The sequence below is a fragment of the Pristiophorus japonicus genome, chromosome 3 (assembly GCF_044704955.1).
Source record: "Pristiophorus japonicus isolate sPriJap1 chromosome 3, sPriJap1.hap1, whole genome shotgun sequence".
Classification (NCBI taxonomy): domain Eukaryota; kingdom Metazoa; phylum Chordata; class Chondrichthyes; family Pristiophoridae; genus Pristiophorus; species Pristiophorus japonicus.
This window is the reverse complement of record NC_091979.1, coordinates 307,522,676-307,540,912: the sequence shown is the minus strand read 5'-3', so window position 1 is coordinate 307,540,912 and position 18,237 is coordinate 307,522,676. Positions and strand designations below refer to the sequence as shown.

General features: G+C 45.4%; 1 protein-coding gene across 1 annotated transcript in view; it reads left to right on the top strand.

Moving 5' to 3' along the window:
• tfam (transcription factor A, mitochondrial) overlaps window positions 1–18,237 on the top strand; it is a 51,744-nt gene that overhangs the window by 25,985 nt on the left and 7,522 nt on the right. The window contains exons 5-6 of the mRNA XM_070875054.1: window positions 3,999–4,094; window positions 10,550–10,606. Coding sequence (XP_070731155.1) covers window positions 3,999–4,094; window positions 10,550–10,606 — 153 coding nt within the window. The remainder of the gene's footprint in view (window positions 1–3,998; window positions 4,095–10,549; window positions 10,607–18,237) is intronic.

Here is an 18,237-nt window from a genome sequence, read left to right as displayed (position 1 = left end):
AGCTGGCTGACCGGCCGGAAATGGTCTCCGCCGCCCTTACCGCCCCTCCGGGGTGTGAACAGAAGTGACAACAGAGACCCAATTTCTACCCCCCTTGTGTTAAACCACTTCAAACAATAAAACGTGAGTGTGCGCTATTAGTTACAGAGCTTTATGGACTTTGAGCCACGCACAATAAGATGTTGTATTCATTGCCAAAAATGTAGCTGTTGGATAACTATCTTTTTAGAACCGGTTATTTGAATTACTGGTGAAGTACAGTCTGGTGTATTGGGTACATGCATGTATGTCACCTAGTTTTGTTGAAAGTAACCGTTATGGAAAAGCCTGCAGTTGGAGTGTTGGAGCACTGAGTTGCCCGTTAAAGAGAGACTGGTTTGAACCTCAGTCTTCACTGATATCTAATCTCAGTGGCCACTATTTGGGGTTCGTTTTGACAATGTTTTCCTTGGCGTCTGAGAGAAAGAATCTTGACTGAGGAGGACATTTCTTTGCTGTGAATAGCGTAGATTACAGGCATTGGTATAGCCCAGGGAATGTGGACAACAATGTAGATATAAGGGGTCCAAAGTTGCCTTCCACCCCAAATGGGGCACACCGTTGGAAATGAATGATTATTCTCTGCCCCAATCCTTGGGGTGGAGAATCGAGAGATTTTGCGTTACTTTTGTTGGAGTTTCGGTCGGGGCGGTGCTTCGGATGGAAGTGGGGCGGGATAGGGCGGGGTATCCTCAGCGCCGCGCAATTTCCCTCGCAGGGTGGAAAGAGGTCGTCGCCAGGCGGTAAAAGTCGGCGCGTGCCCGATAGGGCGGGTGGGGCGTTTCTGCTGCTCCCTGCCCAGGGGGCAAGTTCTGATGAGTTTCCCCCCAGTCGAAAAGACGGTAATGGACCTTAAGGAGGGGGTAAATTTTGGTCTGCACATTTCTCTGATGTACGCTTTCCGTCCTTCGGTGCTCCATTTGTACACTGTGTTGCCATTTCTCTGTCGATCTTCCCCCTCCCTTTCGTGTCCCTTTCCTTTGACCATTCCTGTTGAGCTTTGTTTCCAATTGTTGGCCCCTACCGCTGTTTATTTTTGTTCTGTAATATCACCTTGCATTATACTGTCCAATGTTCTCCTCTGCTCTGTCTCCTTTCACTGCGTAAGTTCCCTCTCGGCTGGGTTCCCAATATCTGCCGCTCGTTCGTTCTCGTAAGACAACTTCCCCACATTGCTGGCTATCCTGGCCCCCTATTGCTTTTCCCTTCCTAATATTACCCTTGCCCTCAATGTCCTTGTCTGCCTAATTGCCTGTGGTCCCTTGACTCCATAGCAACACTCTTTGTCTCATAGTATTGTTCTCTACTTTCTGCCTTGTAATGCCTGTCTCTGTTCCTCCAATGGCCCCCTCTGGTCCTTTGATGCCCACACATCTTGCTGTCGCTCAGTACATGCTGATGCTCCTCACTGCATGAAATGATTGTCTTCCTGTATTGCCCCTCCTTTGTTCTCATTGCTTCTTACGCTGTAATGTCAGGTGACCCCTAAATATCTGCCTTTGCTCACCTTTAATTCCATGGCCCATACCTCCTTAATGTGTCATGCCCATTCAGCCACTTATTATTCCCCTCTGCCCCATCCTGTTTCCCCTTATTCTATTTAAATGTTATTGGAAGTAGAGTTTGTAGTTAAGATATATATCCTGTCTGTGCTTACCTATATTAGGAGAGTGTAGTTTGGGGAGCCAAGTCAGAAAAGGCTTGAAGCAGGTCCCTGGCCCAAACAGTGGAGAACAGACTGTGTAGGGTAGTCGCCCTGTGAGGGGAAAGCATGGTAAGTAACAGTGACAGCAGAAAACAGGCAGTGGAATGGTTGACTGGAAGTGGGAGGGCAGAGCAAGGCAGAACAGATAGCTGAATGCGGGGGCAGGCAGCATCAGAGAACGGGCCATACTTGCTAAGGTATAGCAGCCTGGAGCAGCAGCTAATGGGAGAGTGGAAGTGTGACTGACTGAGTGGCAGAGTGTTGACGTGCTGAGTTGGCCTGACGATGGGCAGGTGGGAAGGGCGGTGGAGAAGGAAATGAGGAGGGAATAGAAGTTTCAGTCCTATTGTGGATTGGCTCCTAAATTCCTGCATTGTTTCTTGAGTACAGAGCTGCTGTTTGGAGAGTAAACCAACAAGCAATTTTGAGTATACTTGTACATCAAGTTTCATACTGACTGGAAACTTCATCTGGAAGTTTTGTTCGACGAAGGAATTGAATGTAATATCTCCAAGTTTGCAGATGACACTAAGCTGGGTGGCAGTGTGAGCTGTGAGGAGGATGCTAAGAGGCTGTAGGGTGACTTGGACAGGTTAGGTGAGTGGGCAAATGCATGGCAGATGCAGTGTAATGTAGATAAATGTGAGAAGGCAGTGTATTATCTGAATGGTGACCGATAAGGAAAAGGGGAGGTGCAACGAGACCTGGGTGCCATGGTACATCAGTCATTGAAAGTTGGCATGCAGGTACAGCAGGCGGTGAAGAAGGCAAATGGCATGTTGGCCTTCATAGCGAGAGGATTTGAGTATAAGAGCAGGGAGGCCCAGTTGTACAGGGCCTTGGTGAGGCCACACCTTGAACATTGTATGTAGTTTTGGTCTCCTAATCTGAGGAAGGACGTTCTTACTATTGAGGGAGTGCAGCGAAGGTTCACCAGACTGATTCCTGGGATGGCAGGACTGACATATGAAGAAAGACTGGATCGACTAGGCTTATATTCACTGGAATTTAGAAGAATGAGAGGGGATCTCATAGAAACATATAAAATTCTGACGGGATTAGACAGGTTAAATGCAGGAAGAATGTTCCCGATGTTGGGGAAGTCCAGAACCAGGGGTCACAGTCTAAGGATAAGGGATAAACCATTTAGGACCGAGATGAGGAGAAACCTCTTCACCCAGAGAATTGTGAACCTGTGGAATTCTCTAGCACAGAAAGTTGTTGAGGCCAGTTCGTTAGATATATTCAAAAGGGAGTTAAATGTGGCCCTTATAGCTAAAGGGATCAGGGGGTATGGAGAGAAAGCAGGAATGGGGTACTGAAGCTGCATGATCAGCCATGATCATATTGAATGGTGGTGAAGGCTCGAAGGGCCGAATGGCCTACTCCTGCACCTATTTTCTGTGTTTCTATGTTTTTAACTACATTTGCGGGGAAAACTGGCCACGTGCGGAAGTGCGACCGTTCATAGTGGAGCCATTCAGATGCTTCACACCTCTTCACATTGAAGACTACATCGCAAGATACTTGTGTGCTCCCAGTTGGGCGCTTTCCATCATAGAGAAGAAATTGTCCAATTTTGATCTCTATGAAGGAATGTCACATTTCAACTCTGCCCCTTGAACAGTAGAATCATAGAAATTTACAGCACGGAAGGAGGCCATTTCGGCCCATTGTGTCCGCGCCGGCGAACAAGAGGTTATCCAGCATAATCCCACTTTCCAGCTCTAGGTCCGGAGCCCTGCAGGTTACAACATTTCAAGTGCACATCCAAGTACTATTTAAATGTGGTGAGGGTTTCTGCCTCGACCACCCTTTCAGGCAGAGTTCCAGACCCCCACCACCCTCTGGGTGAAGACATTTTCCCTCAAATCCCCTCTAAACCTCCTACCAATTACTTTAAATTTATGTCCCCTGGTGGTTGACTCCTCTGCTAAGAGAAATAGGCCCTTTCTATCCACGATATCTAGGCCCCTCATAATTTTGTACACCTCAATGAGGTCTCCCCTCAGACTCCTCTGTTCCAAGGAAAACAAACCCAGCCTATCCAATCTGTCCTCCTAGCTAAGATTCTCCACTCCTGACAACATCATCGTAAATCTCCTCTGTACCCTCTCCAGTGCAATCACGTCCTTCCTGTAATGTGGTGACCAATAATATTTTGTGGAAATTAGTAAGGCCGAGACATGAACCTGTTTAAAACACGGTGCTGACGAACTGTTACTCACTTTTAACTCATTTTTGTTGCCTGTAGAAGCTTACTATGTTGGGGAAGCCTAAACGACCCCGGACGGCTTTCAATATCTTCATGGCCGAAAACTTTGATGATGCCAAAGGTGCAACTTCACAGGTAAAACTGACAAAGCAATATTTATTATAATGGTGAACAAATAGTTGTTTAAAACACTATTGTTACAGGTTACAACCCCCCAACTCCCATTAATATCAGGATTAAAAATATAGTGCCAATTTCAGTGCTGTACCGTTCAATCATCTTGGCTCGTCTACTTTGATGTTGCATTTATTTCTAAAGGCATAGCGATCAGAAGAGCATTAATGTTGCCCAGATAGGTAATTGTCTTTTTGCTCACTTGTAGCAGTTATGATATGGCCCCATAAGTAACTGTGAAATTGTAACCTTAATGTACATCAGTGTAAGATGATCTTAAGAAAAATGGTACATAATGAAGAGTGTAGCTTCAGAAAAAGATTTATAAGTGAAAGTGATACCATTCAGTACTGTTTGAGAGTTGGAATGTGGATGCATGATACAGAGATGTATTTTGATTCTATTTTAGATCAAGCTGCTTTGAAGTTATATGAAGGTAGGTAAAATATATGAAACTGAGGACTGGGAGAAATTTTGAATTCAATAGAGGAGGACTTGAGGCTTTAATTAAGAGGGGGAAAATAGAGTACGAGAGGAAGCTTGCAGTGAATATAAAAACTGACTGCAAAAGCTTCTATGAATATGTGAAGAGAAAAAGATTAGTAAAGACAAATGTAGGTCCCTTGCAGTCGGAGTCAGGTGAAATTATAATGGGGAACAAAGAAATGGCAGACCAATTGAACCAATACTTCGGTTTTGTCTTCACGAAGGAAGATACAAATAACCTTCCGAAGGTACTAGGCGACAGTGGGTCTAGTGAGAAGGAGGAACTGAAGGATATCCTTATTAGGTGGGAAATTGTGTTGGGGAAATTGAAGGGATTGAAGGCCGATAAATCCTCAGGGTCTGATGGTCTGCATCCCAGAGTGCTCAAGGAAGTGGCCCTAGAAATAGTGGATGCATTGGTGATCATTTTTCAACAGTCTATCGACTCTGGGTCAGTTCCCATGGACTGGAGGGTAGCTAATGTAACACCACTTTTTAAAAAAAGGAGAGAGAGAGAAAACGGGTAATTATAGACCGGTTAGCCTGACATCAGTAGTGGGGAAAATGTTGGAATCGATCATGAAGGACGAAATAGCAGCACATTTGGAAAGCGGTGACAGGATCGGACCAAGTCAGCATGGATTTATGAAAGGGAAATCATGCTTGATGAATCTTCTGGAATTTTTTGAGGATGTAACTAGTAGAATGGACAAGGGAGAACCAGTGGATGTGGTGTATTTGGACTTTCAGAAGGCTATTGACAAGAGACTGTTGTGCAAAATCAAAGCACATGGTATTGGGGGTAATATATTGACGTGGATAGAGAACTGGTTGGCAGACAGGAAGCAGAGAGTCGGGATAAACGGATCCTTTTCAGAATGGCAGGCAGTGACTAGTGGAGTGCCACAGGACTCAGTGCTGGGACCCCAGCTCTTTACAATATACATTAACGATTTGGATGAAGGAATCGAGTGTAATATCTCCAAGTTTGCCGATGACACTAAACTGGGTGGCGGTGTGAGCTGTGAGGAGGATGCTAAGAGGCTGCAGGGTGACTTGGACAGGTTAGGTGATTGGGCAAATGCATGGCAGATGCAGTATAATGTGGATAAATGTGAGGTTATCCATTTTGGGGGAAAAAACACAAAGGCAGAATATTATCTGAATGGCGGCAGACTAGGAAAAGGGGAGTTGCAACGAGACCTGGGTGTCATGGTTCATCAGTCACTGAAAGTGGGCACGCAGGTACAGCAGGTGGTAAAGAAGGCAAATGGTATGTTAGCCTTCATAGCTAGGGGATTTGAGTATAGAAGCAGGGAGGTCTTACTGCAGTTGTGCAGGGCCTTAGTGAGGCCTCACCTAGAATATTGTGTTCAGTTTTGGTCTCTTAATCTGAGGAAGGACGTCCTTGCTATTGAGGGAGTGCAGTGAAGGTTCACCAGACTGATTCCAGGGATGGCTGGGCTGTCATATGAGGAGAGACTGGATCAACTGGGCCTTTATTCACTGGAGCTTAGAAGGATGAGAGGGGATCTCATAGAAACATATAAGATTCTGACGAGACTGGACAGGTTAGATGCGGGAAGAATGTTCCCGATGTTGGGGAAGTTCAGAACCAGGGGAAATAGTCTTAGGATAAGGGGTAGGCCATTTAGGACTGAGATGAGAAGAAACTTCTTCACTCAGAGAATTGTTAACCTGTGGAATTCCCTGCCGCAGAGAGTTGTTGATGCCAGTTCACTGGATATATTCAAGAGGGAGTTAGATATGGCTCTTGCGGCTAAAGGGATCAAGGGGTATGGAGAGAAAGCAGGAAAGGTGTACTGAAGGAATGATCAGCCATGATCATATTGAATGGCGGTGAAGGCTCGAAGGGCCGAATGGCCGACTCCTATACCTATTTTTCTATGCTTCTATGCCATTTTTTAATGTTTACTAAGGCAGTGGATATCAGCACTGGGGAATAGAACCCTTCCTCATTTCAGGACTATGTCTGAACCCTATTCTCTATCTACTCCTATTCTTAGTGATAAATTTAAGTGTTTGCTCTTATCAAATTAAATTGCCTAAACCTCCAAATTTCAGTCTGCACACCTTCTCCACTTTGAAGACGAGCTTGTTAAATTCTAATATGCAGAATTCATTTTTTTCTGGTTTGGGTCTCAAAAGCACAATTTTGTATATACCGGTACTTAATTTCGCACAGAAGGAACCCATTTCAACTATTTTGATGTTTGCCCAAACAAGATAGCATTTTATTGAAGGATTGACCTTTGTGTGTCAGTCACCTTAAACAGACAAGGACTTCTAATGAGCAAATTTCAATTATTTGATGGGAACCAGGCTTGCTCATGAGCCGCTAAACTCCTTTTACTTTCCTGCCTTAAATAATGATAAACTGGACAACACCAAATAAAATTACCAAATAAAATTTCCTTTGGGCAATTCCCAGGTATTGCTTTTTTTCACCCAGACAGTTTAATCTATCTGAAATCTGTAGGTTTATGACCTTGGCAACCTTGGTCTACCCAAATGGTAACCACTAGCGTCCTCCTCAACCGTCTTCTCCCTGTGGCCGAGGAGCTCCGCCCGGAGTCGCAGTGTGGATTTCATCCCCTACGGGGCACAACGGACATGATTTTTGCAGCGCGACAGCTGCAGGAAAAATGAAGGGAGCAGCGCCAGCCCTTATACATGGCCTTTTTCGATCTTACAAAGGCCTTTGACACTGTCAACCATGAGGGTCTATGGAGCGTCCTCCTCCGTTTCGGATGCCCCCAAACATTTGTCAGCATCCTTCGCCTGCTTCACGACGACATGCAGACCGTGATCCTTACCAACGGATCCATCACAGACCCAAATCACGTCCGGACCGGGGTCAAACAGGGCTGCGTCATCGCTCCAACCATCTTCTCAATCTTCCTCGCCGCCCTGCTCCACCTCACAGTCAACAAGCTCCCCGCTGGAGTGGAACTAAACTACAGAACCAGTGGGAAGCTGTTTAACCTACGCCGCCTCCAGGCCAGGTCCAAGATAGCCCCAATCTCTGTCGTTGAGCTGCAGTATGTGGACGACGCCTGTGTCTGCGCACATTCTGAGGCTGACCTCCAGGATATAGTCAATGTATTCACTGAGGCATATGAAAGCATGGGCCTTACGCTTCACATCCGTAAGACAAAGGTCCTTCACCAGCCTGTCACCGCCGCACAGCACTGCCCTCCAATCATCAAGATCCACGGCACGGCCCTGGACAACGTGGACCATTTCCCATATCTCAGGAGCTTCTAATCAACAAGGCAGACATTGATGCGGAGATTCAGCATAGCCTCCAGTGCGCCAGCGCAGCCTTCGGCTGTCTGCGGAAAAGAGTGTTTGAAGACCAGGCCCTCAAATCTACCACAAGGATCATGGTCTACAGGGCTGCAGTAATACAGGCCCTCCTGGATGGATCTGAGGCACGGGCAATGTATAGAAGGCACCTCAAGTCACTGGAGATATATTACCAATGATGTCTCCGCAAGATCCTGCAAATCCCCTGGAGGACAGGCACACCAACATCAGTGTCCTCGACCAGACTAACATCCCCAGTATTGAAGCACTGACCACACTCGATCAGCTTCACTGGGCAGGCCACATAGTTCACATGCCAGATACGAGACTCCCTAAGCAAATGCTTTATGTGGAGCTCCTTCATTGCAAACATGCCAAAGGAGGACAGCGGAAACGTTACAAGGACACCCTCAAAGCCTCCCTGGTAAAGTGCGACATCACCACTGACACCTGGGAGACGCTGGCCGCAGACCGCCCGAGAAAGTGGAGAAATCCATTCGGGAGGGCGTTGAGCTCTTCGAGTCTCAACGCAAAGAGCGTGAAGAGGCCAAGCTCGGGCAGCGGAAGGAGCACGCGGCAAACCAGCCCCACCGACCCCTTCCCCCGACGAATGTCTGTCCCACCTGTAACAGGGTCTGTGGCTCTCGTATCGGACTGTTCAGCCATCAAAGAACTAACTTTGGGAGTGGAAGCAAGTCTTCCTCGATTTCGAGGGACTGCCTATGATGATGATTCATTAATTTGGAACTAGCCACTAATTGCAAGTGTCCTTTGTTCTAAGACGTCTGCCTGCAGCTCCCAGAATTCTCCTATTTGCTCGTTAGGGTTTCCCATGGTTCAGTATGTTTTAAAACACCATTTTTAAGGCCACTTTTCTTGAATGTCAAATTAGGGCAGTTTTATGCTATGATTTTGCATTCAAAAGGAACTGGGTTGAGGTTGCCCAAATTCATTGGGGCTAAAGTTCCGGCCTAGCCGGGTCCCTACGGAATATGTACGAACCCGACAAAACCCCGCAAAATCCGGTTTTCGGCGCGCAATGCACATGCGCTAAAAACTGGCTTGACCGATCGTACCCATCCCCGCAGCCAGGACATTCAAGTGGGCGAGACTTGGGCTATTTGCCCAACTCTTGCCCAGTGAATGTCCTTAAAACTCTTGCGCCTGCTAAAAGCAGTGTAAGAGTTTTAAAACACACAAAAATAAAAATTAAAAACACAGTTTTATGTTTAAAAACCCTGTCCGCTAAGGTAAGTTCATTTTAAACCCTATTAAAACATTTTAAACAAAAATCCAAAAAATTTTTTTTTTTCTAAAACATTTAATGAACTTTAATTTCAATTAATTTTAATGTGAGCTGTATTTTTTATTTTTTTATGTTGTGTTTAGTGTGTTTTTTTTCTCATTAATAGCAATAAGAACTTGTAGATACGGAGTTCCCATTGCTAATAATGAGAATACTGTACCTGATTGGTTGAGCAGTCACACGTGATTGCACCTTCTGCGTCCGAACCTGGATGACGGGAGCGCGCATTGAAGATCAGGAAGGGAAGGCTACCCCACTGGAATCACAGGCACCTCCGGGACCACAAGGTAAATTCCTAAAAATTCTCGGGTCGGAGGCGTTCGTCCAAAGGAAGCCTCCGACCGGAATTTGAGGCCCAACGTGTAGAATCTTTCTAGAGACTTCCATTCCGCCAATGTAGCAAGCGCTCTACTCTGAGCTCCCTCACGGCAAACGAGCCAAAGGTGGGCAGCGGAAACGCTACGAGGACACCCTCAAAGCCTCCCTGGTAAAGTGTGGCGCATCCCCACCAACAACTGGGAGTCCCTGGCCCAAGACCGCCCTAAGTGGAGGAAGTGCATCCGGGAGGGCGCTTGGCACCTCGAGTCTCGTCGCCAAGAGCGTGCAGAAATTGAGCGCAGGCAGCGGTAAGAGCATGCGGCAAACCAGTCCCACCCACCCCTTCCCTCAATGCCTGTCTGTCCCACCTGTGACAGGGACTGTGGCTCTCGTATTGGACTGTTCAGCCATCTAAGGACTCACTTCAGGAGTGGAAGCAAGTCTTCCTCGATTCCGAGGGACTGCCTATGATGATGATGCTTGGGTCAAATATGACGTGTGACTCGGTGAGACCCCAATCCCAGTACATCATTATTGCCCTCGCATAAGATTGAGCAATTGTCCTTCATTTCAAAGCTTTGTATCTTCTCAGATTGGTTTAAATAAAACAGTAACTTTTATGTTGATCAGTTTAGCGCATTCTCTAATCTTTTATAAGTTGCTTATTCTGCTGTATAAGTAATGTAATTATATGCATTTAAAACATTTTCAGTGGTGGAAGGTGGATCCAGATGTGAATTGTTGGGTTTAGTGTGATGGGTAGCTTGGGAATGTTGCCCTGTGACCTTTTTGAACTGGATATTCAGACTTTGAGAGTTAGCAATTTCTTCTTAAAACAAATCTATGTTATTTGAGCGGGACTCCTATCCAGTGCTGTACATGTTAGTTGTATTCAGTCTTTTTTTTGTTTGTCCTGATTACAAATCAGGAAAATGTTCATAAGCTCTGATAAAATCCTAAAAATTTGTATTTTTAGGCAAAATTGAAAAACCTGCAGGATGAGTGGCAGCGGCTGTCTGATACACAGAAACAGGTAGGAGTGACTTTTGTTGGTGCATAAATGTGGCCGTTACACAGTAATTCCCTCATTTTAATTTGCCAACGGACTCCATGTTTCTACTCCAGCTCAATGTCCCGTCATTTTTTACTCTATACTACCTTTCCTGTTTTTTATTCTCTCTTCTCCCCCTGCTCCTACCCCTCCCTCTCTTTATTAAGTAGACTAATTAAACTGTGGGCTAAAGATTGGCCTTTTTACATCTGCAACCTGGGTTCAAATTCAGTCCTGACCGAAGCCGCCTCCTATCTGCTGGTTGTAAGGCTTCTGTGTGAAATGAATCTGTGCAGTCTCGGTCCACTCCCTAGTAGCCAGGGGCTTACAGCACAAATCTGTTCCTTATTTCTCACAAACTGAGTTATTCAGGCGGGTTTAAGGACAATTGGCGCGGGAAATTGGGAAAAATATCACTGTGGCACCGTGGGGTGTTGCTCTTGTCTCAAGCAAAGTGGCTGAAATGGGAAGTTTTCCATTTCCCCACTTATAGCCCAGAAAAGTTGATAAATTACAAAAAAGAGTGCAAGTATTTAACAAACATTTCCAAAATAATGCAGATCTGGGAATCTTTCTGGTCATAGTACTTCAGAATTACCAGCAGTGAAGAAAAACCTATAGTGTCCATTAAACAGCTTCTCGCCAGCATCAGGGTGATGACTAAATTGTTTAGTGAGTGCAAAAAGTTGATGTATTGTGGTAGACAAAAACCTGTAGCCCGTAAACTCTACTGCCATGACCGAAATTGCCATGTGCAAAACATTGAGTGTCCTTTCAATTAATGTTTAACATCTGCATTAATTACATGCAACTCATGAAGGTGGGAACTTTATGCCAACTAGAGGGTCGCTTGTCCTGGAGTTGTCTGTCATTCAAAGTTGTTTGCAAATGTAATGGCCCTATTCAAGAAAGGAGGCAGACAGAAAGTAGGAAACTATAGGCCGGTTAGCCTAAACTCTGTCATTGGGAAATGCTGGAATCCATTATTATGGAAGTAGTAGCAGGACATTTAGAAAATCGTAATACAATCAAGCAGAGTCAGCATGGCTTTATGAAAGGGAAATCGTGTTTGACAAATTTATTAGAGTTCTTTGAGCATGTAACGATCAGGGTAGATAAAAGCGAACCAGTAGATGTAGTGTATTTGGATTTCCAAAAGGCATTCACTAAGGTGTCACATAAAAGGTTACTGCACAAGATAAAAGTTCACAGGGTTGGGGGTAATATGGATAGAGGATTGGTTAACTAACAGAAAACAGAGAGTTGGGATAAATGGATCATTTTCAGGTTGGCAAACTGTAACTAGTGGGGTGCCACAGGAATCCGTGCTGGGACCTCAACTATTTGCAATCTATATTAATGACTTGGATGAGGAGACCGAGTGTACTGTAGCCAAATTTGCTGACAATACGAAGATAGGTGAGAAAGTAAGTTGTGAGGAGGACACAGAGTCTGCAAAGGGATATAGATAGGTTAAGTGAGTGGGCAAAAATTTGGCCGATGGAGTATAATGTGGGAAAATGTGAGATTATCCACTTTGGTAGGAAGAATAGAAAAGCAAATTATTATTTAAATGGAGAGATTACAGAATGCTGCGGTACAGAGGGATCTGGATGTCTTCGTACGGGAAACACAAAAAGTGAGTATGCAGGTACAGCAAGTAATTAAGAAGGCAAATGGAATGTTGGCCTTTATTGCAAGGGGGATAGAGTATAAAAGTAGGGAGGTCTTGCTACAACTGTATGTTGGTGAGACCATGCCTGGAGTACTGCGTACAGTTTTGGTCTCATTTAAGGTGGGATGAAGAGGTTGTCTTATGAGGAAAGGTTGAGCAGGTTGGGCCTGTACTCATTGGAGTTTAGAAAAATGAGAGGTGATCTTATTGAAACATATAAGATTCTGAGGGGGCTGGACAGGGTAGTTGCTGAGCGGATGTTGCCCCTCGTGAGGGGAATCTATTACTAGGGGGCATCGTTTCAGAATAAGGGTTCACCCATTTAAGACGGAGATGAGGAGGAATTTCTTCTCTCGGAAGGTCGTGAATCTTTGGAATTCTCTACCCCAGAGAGCTGTGGAGGCTGGGTCATTTGAATATATTCAAGGTTGAGATAGACAGGTTCTTGAACGATAAGGGAGTCGAGGGTTATGGGGAGCAGGCAGGAAGGTGAACTTGAGGCCAAGATCAGATCAGCCATGATCTAATTAAATGGCGGAGCAGGCTCGAGGGGCCGTATGGCCTACCCCTGCTCCTATTTCTTATGTTCAGCTGTTTGGTCAGGTGATTAAATTGACTGCCAAATGGAAGTCAAGCTTTTTGCCTTTTTGGAGGGAATACAAAAGGGGAGTGGACAGAGAGAAACAGAACTGGCACATGACTTGCTCAACTGGCTTCCACTGACCAACCAGGAGTGCATTCAGAACATTTCCAGGAACGTCCAAACCTAGTCTTGTCCAACGAGTTCGAAGGCAAGGAGTGAATGTCTATTTGTGGTGATGGAAAAGTTGAAACTTTGTGAAATTGATTAGTAAAACTTTGCTTCCTCAAAAATGTTGCAATGAATACATTTCCAGCAGCTCCAATGCCTTTCAGGACCAATCTAAAGAAATGTGTATGAAGTGGGGGTGTTAAATGAATTCGGCTGCCTCAAGTCTTGGTAAAATATTATGCTAATTAAAATTTCTACCTTGCTCCAAAATCTAGCCTCTAATCAGGAGTTTTCAATTGAATTTGTAAAATATTGTAGTTATCGGAAATCACCGACCTTGAGGGGGGAGTTCTCTTACTGTTTTCTGGTGAGAATGTGGAACTTGCTACCACAGGGAGAAGTTGAGGTGAATAGTTTGGATACATTTAAGGGGAGGCTAGATAAACATATGAGGGAGAAGGGAATAGAGGGTTATGCTGATAATTAGATGAGCAAAGACGGGAGGCTCGAGTGGAGCATAAATGCCGGCTCGCACTGGTTGAGCTGAATGGCCCGTGTAAAATGTTTGAGTTGCAAGAAGGTTTCACTAATGATCATAACTGGGGCTCTCGGTAATTCCACCATGACTTTGCATCTAACTCAGGCTGACTGTCATCTGCAGGGCTACAGTTTGAAATGGAGGATGCCACAGCATTCGATGAGCCTGAATCAATGTGAAGAATGCAGAAAGCTAAGCCAATGGCTTTCCTGGATCCTTTGCTTCAAGGTTCAGTCACTTAAAAGCCCTAAATGTAATGAAATTCCTGATTAGTCAGATTACTGCGGCAAAAGATTTTGCTAACAGCATTTTGTGATGGCATACCTGAAACCCTCCCCCCCCCCCCCCCCCCCCCATTTAAAGTACAGGGTCAGCGTCCTGAATCTGGAACCCTTGGGACCGAGGCCGTTCCGGAATTTGCGTTTTGCGGGGCCCCTCCGCAGAGGAGGTGTTCGGGCGGTCCCATCGCGGAGGAGGTGTTCGGGCGGTCCCATCGCGGAGGAGGTGTTCGGGCGGTCCCATCGCGGAGGAGGTGTTCGGGCAGGGCCCCGCCGCAGAGGAGGTGTTCGGGCGGTCCCATCGCAGAGGAGGTGTTCGGACGGTCCCATCGCGGAGGAGGTGTTCGGGCGGTCCCATCGCGGAGGAGGTGTTCGGGCAGGGCCCCGCCGCAGAGGAGGTGTTCGGGTGGTCCCATCGCAGAGGAGGTGTTCGGGCGGTCCCATCGCAGAGGAGGTGTTCGGGCGGTCCCATCGCGGAGGAGGTGTTCGGGCGGGGTCCCATCGCGGAGGAGGTGTTTGGACGGGGCCCCGCCGCGGAGGAGGTGTTCGGGCGGTCCCATCGCGGAGGAGGTGTTCGGGCGGTCCCATCGCAGAGGAGGTGTTCGGGCGGGGTCCCATCGCAGAGGAGGTGTTCGGGCGGGGTCTCATCGCAGAGGAGGTGTTCGGGCGGGGTCCCATCGCAGAGGAGGTGTTCGGGCGAGGAGGCCCCGAGGTCGGGTGGCGGCGACACCTCGCTGTCGGCACGGTCCGGATTCTGGAGCATTCTATGGATTCCGGACGACCCTGCCACCAATCGGTCCGGATTCTGGAACTCCGGGTTTTGGACGCTGCACCTGTAGTACATTAGTTTGTGACGTGCAGGTAAGGTGAGAGACATTGTTTGGGTCAGTGGCATTTCTCCCAACACTTAAGTGCTTCTAATTGTTCTGGGCGGAGTACAACATTCAGCAACAAACTACTGAGGCAAGTGCTTTTATTCTGAGCATGGATACATTTCAGTATATTAGGTTGTGGTCGCCTTATGATGGAGTCTAAGTGTTTGTTTGGAACACCACAATGTGTCTGGTTCAAAGCTCTAGTAAGCCTTTAATTCCAAGTTAATCAAATTATAAAATCTTTGAAATACCAGGGGTACTTCATGTCATTCCTTTCCAGGTGCACAGAGAGAGTTGTGTTTTCCAACTGCTGTCAGGTGTCAAAAGGACGATTGTACCATTTGGAAACCTCCGTTCACGACATGTCCAGCCAAAGTGTTTAAAAAATGGTTTACGTTTAGATTGCCTAACTGCTGAGAAAAAATAATTTGGTTGTCAAAGAAAAAGACACCGTATAACCCCAAGAAAGACTGTGGGCTATAAATTTTCTGGGTCTCTTCACGGAGAGTATGAATAGGAACTCCAGGAGCAATCCAGTGAGCATGAAGCACTGTTACTAAGAACTTGCTGAAATGAACTGCAAGGATTTCCAGCTTTTTATACTTGTTCTTGAACCAGACAGACCAATACATATATTGTGTAAGACCGGGCATCATACTGTTTAGCATTGTGCTGTGTATTTTTGTTTCTGTCTATTTAACCTGTAAATAAATCTACCTAAATAGTTTAGTCAGTCTGCCTGCCTTCTGAGATGACCGTACAACACAGTAGCAACCCAAGTATTATCCAGTGAGCAATATGCTGTTATTGGGTGATCAGTGCTAAACCTGGGGACACTAACACTTGCACAGTGAAGAATAACAATCCAAGTTTTGATTCTAAAGAGCTTGAACTGTGAACAAATATGAAGGTGTTGGGGGAGGGAGCCTGAATCATAACTGCCTCCAATAATATTCTTACTGGCAGACCATAGAAAGTCTTTAAAGCTAATGTATCTTTAGTCAAACTATATGTTGACTCAAAAAGTCCTTGTAATAGGGCTTTCTTTATTACTTGTGTATTACTGAAGTGTAATTATTTTTGAGAGGTTTAATTTTTTTGGTTGGATGATTGTTGGTTCTTTAATGAGATGAAACAATTTTCAATTGCCGAGTTGATGGGACTTTGGATCTGCCTTCACTAAGGAAGACTTTGGATCTGTCATCACTAAGGAAGACACAAATAACCTTCCGGAAATACGAGGGGTTCGAGGGTCTAGCGAAAAGGAGGAACTGAATGAAATTCTTATTAGTCAGGAAATTGTGTTAGGGAAATTGATGGGATTGAGAGCCGATAAATCCCCAGGGCCTGATAGGCTGCATCCCTGAGTACTTAAGGAATTGGCCCTAGAAATAGTGGATGCATTGGTGATCATTTTCCAACATTCTATTGACTCTGGATCAGTTCCTATGGACTGGAGGGTAGCTAATGTAACACTTTTTTAAAAAGGAGGGAGAGAGAAAACGGGGAATTGTAGACTGGTTAGCCTGACATCGGTGGTGGGGAAAATGTTGGAATCAATTATTAAGGATGAAATAGCAGCGCATTTGGAAAGCAGTGACAGGATCGGTCCATGTCAGCATGGATTTATGAAAGGGAAATCATGCTTGACAAATCTTCTAGAATTTTTTGAGGATGTAACTAGTAGAGTGGACAAGGGAGAACCAGTGGATGTGGTGAATCTGGACTTACAAAAGGCTTTTGACAAGATTCCACACGAGATTAGTGTACAAAACTAAAGCACATGGTATTGGGGGTAATGTATTGATGTGGATAGAGAACTGGTTGGCAGACAGGAAGCAGAGAGTCGGAATAAACGGGTCCTTTTCAGAATGGCAGGCAGTTACTAGTGGGGTGCCGTAGGGTTTAGTGCTGGGACCCCAGCTATTTACAATATACATCAATGATTTAGATGAAGAAATTGAATGTAATATCTCCAAGTTTGCAGATGACACTAAGCTGGGTGGTGGTGTGAGCTGTGAGGAGGATGCTAAGAGGCTGCAGGGTGACTTGGACAAGTTAGGTGAGTGGGCAAATGCATGGCAGATGCAGTATAATGTGGATAAATGTGAGGTTATCCACTTTGGTGGCAAAAACAGGAAGACAGAATATTATCTGAATGGTGACAGATTAGGAAAAGGGGAGGTGCAGCGAGACCTGGGTGTCATGGTACATCAGTCATGCAGGTACAGCAGGCGGTGAAGAAGGCAAATAGCTAGAGGATTTGAGTATAGGAGCAGGGAGCTCTTACTGCAGTTGTACAGAGCCTTGGTGAGGCCACACCTGGAATATTGTGTTCAGTTTTGGTCTCCTAATCTGAGGAAGGACGTTCTTGCTATTGAGGGAGAACAGCGAAGGTTCACCAGACTGATTCCAGGGATGGCAGGACTGACATATGAAGAAAGACTGGATCAATTGGGCTTGTATCCACTGGAGTTTAGAAGAATGAGAGGGGATCTCAAAGAAACATATAAAATTCTGACGGGATTGGACAGGTTAGAGGCAGGTAGAATGTTCCCGTTGCTGGGGAGTTCCAGAACCAGGTGTCACAGTAAGAATAAGGGGTAAGCCGTTTAAGACCGAGATGAGGAGAAACGTCTTCACTCAGAGTGGTTAACGTGTGGGATTCCCTGCCGCAGAGAGTTGTTGAGGCCAGTTCGTTAGATATATTCAAAAGGGAGTTAGATATGGCTCTTACGGCCAAAGGGATCAAGGGGTATGGAGAGAAAGCAGGAAAGGTTGAAAGGTTAAAACCATGATCTTATTGAATGGCGGTGCAGGCTCGAAGGGCCGAATGGCCTGCTCCTGCACCTAATTTCTATGTTTCTATGAATCTCTGAATTTGCATTCTTGAGAATATTAAGACGTGTTGATATTGGCTAATCGAGTGCCTCGTACTCCATTTGTAGTATTGTCTGGCCAAGAATCGGAGACGCAATTCTTCCTGAGTGAGTAAAGGATGGGCTGGGGTTGACGTGATTTATAAAGGCATTATTCCTTGGTGCAGCTCCTTAGTCTATTGATACTCTGGGCCCCATCTCTAAAGGATACTCCATACTCGAGTATGGCCTTGCTTACAAATTCCACTGTGGAACTTGTGGTAGTCTACTAGCTGCAAATCAACTAGCACTACTGGAACATTGGATAACGTGTCAAAATGTTTGCATTCTGGGGCACAAGTTGTACCTTTTAATGAGCACATTTTACAAGAGTAGTAATTTACTCAATTATTGTAAACTTTATTTTAAATAAAGTATAACTGACGCAGGGATCCATATAAAAAAAAAATTAAATTTTTGATTTCAATTTTTAGCTCGCCAATTGTATTTTTAAATATTACTCTTGAATCTCCTTTATCCTTGAGCCCTAGGGTAAAGCACAGAGTTCAATACTGGCTGGAGAATACCTGCTGGATTTGGAAGACTGAGATGGGAGGGGGAGCTGTGAACACAGTCTG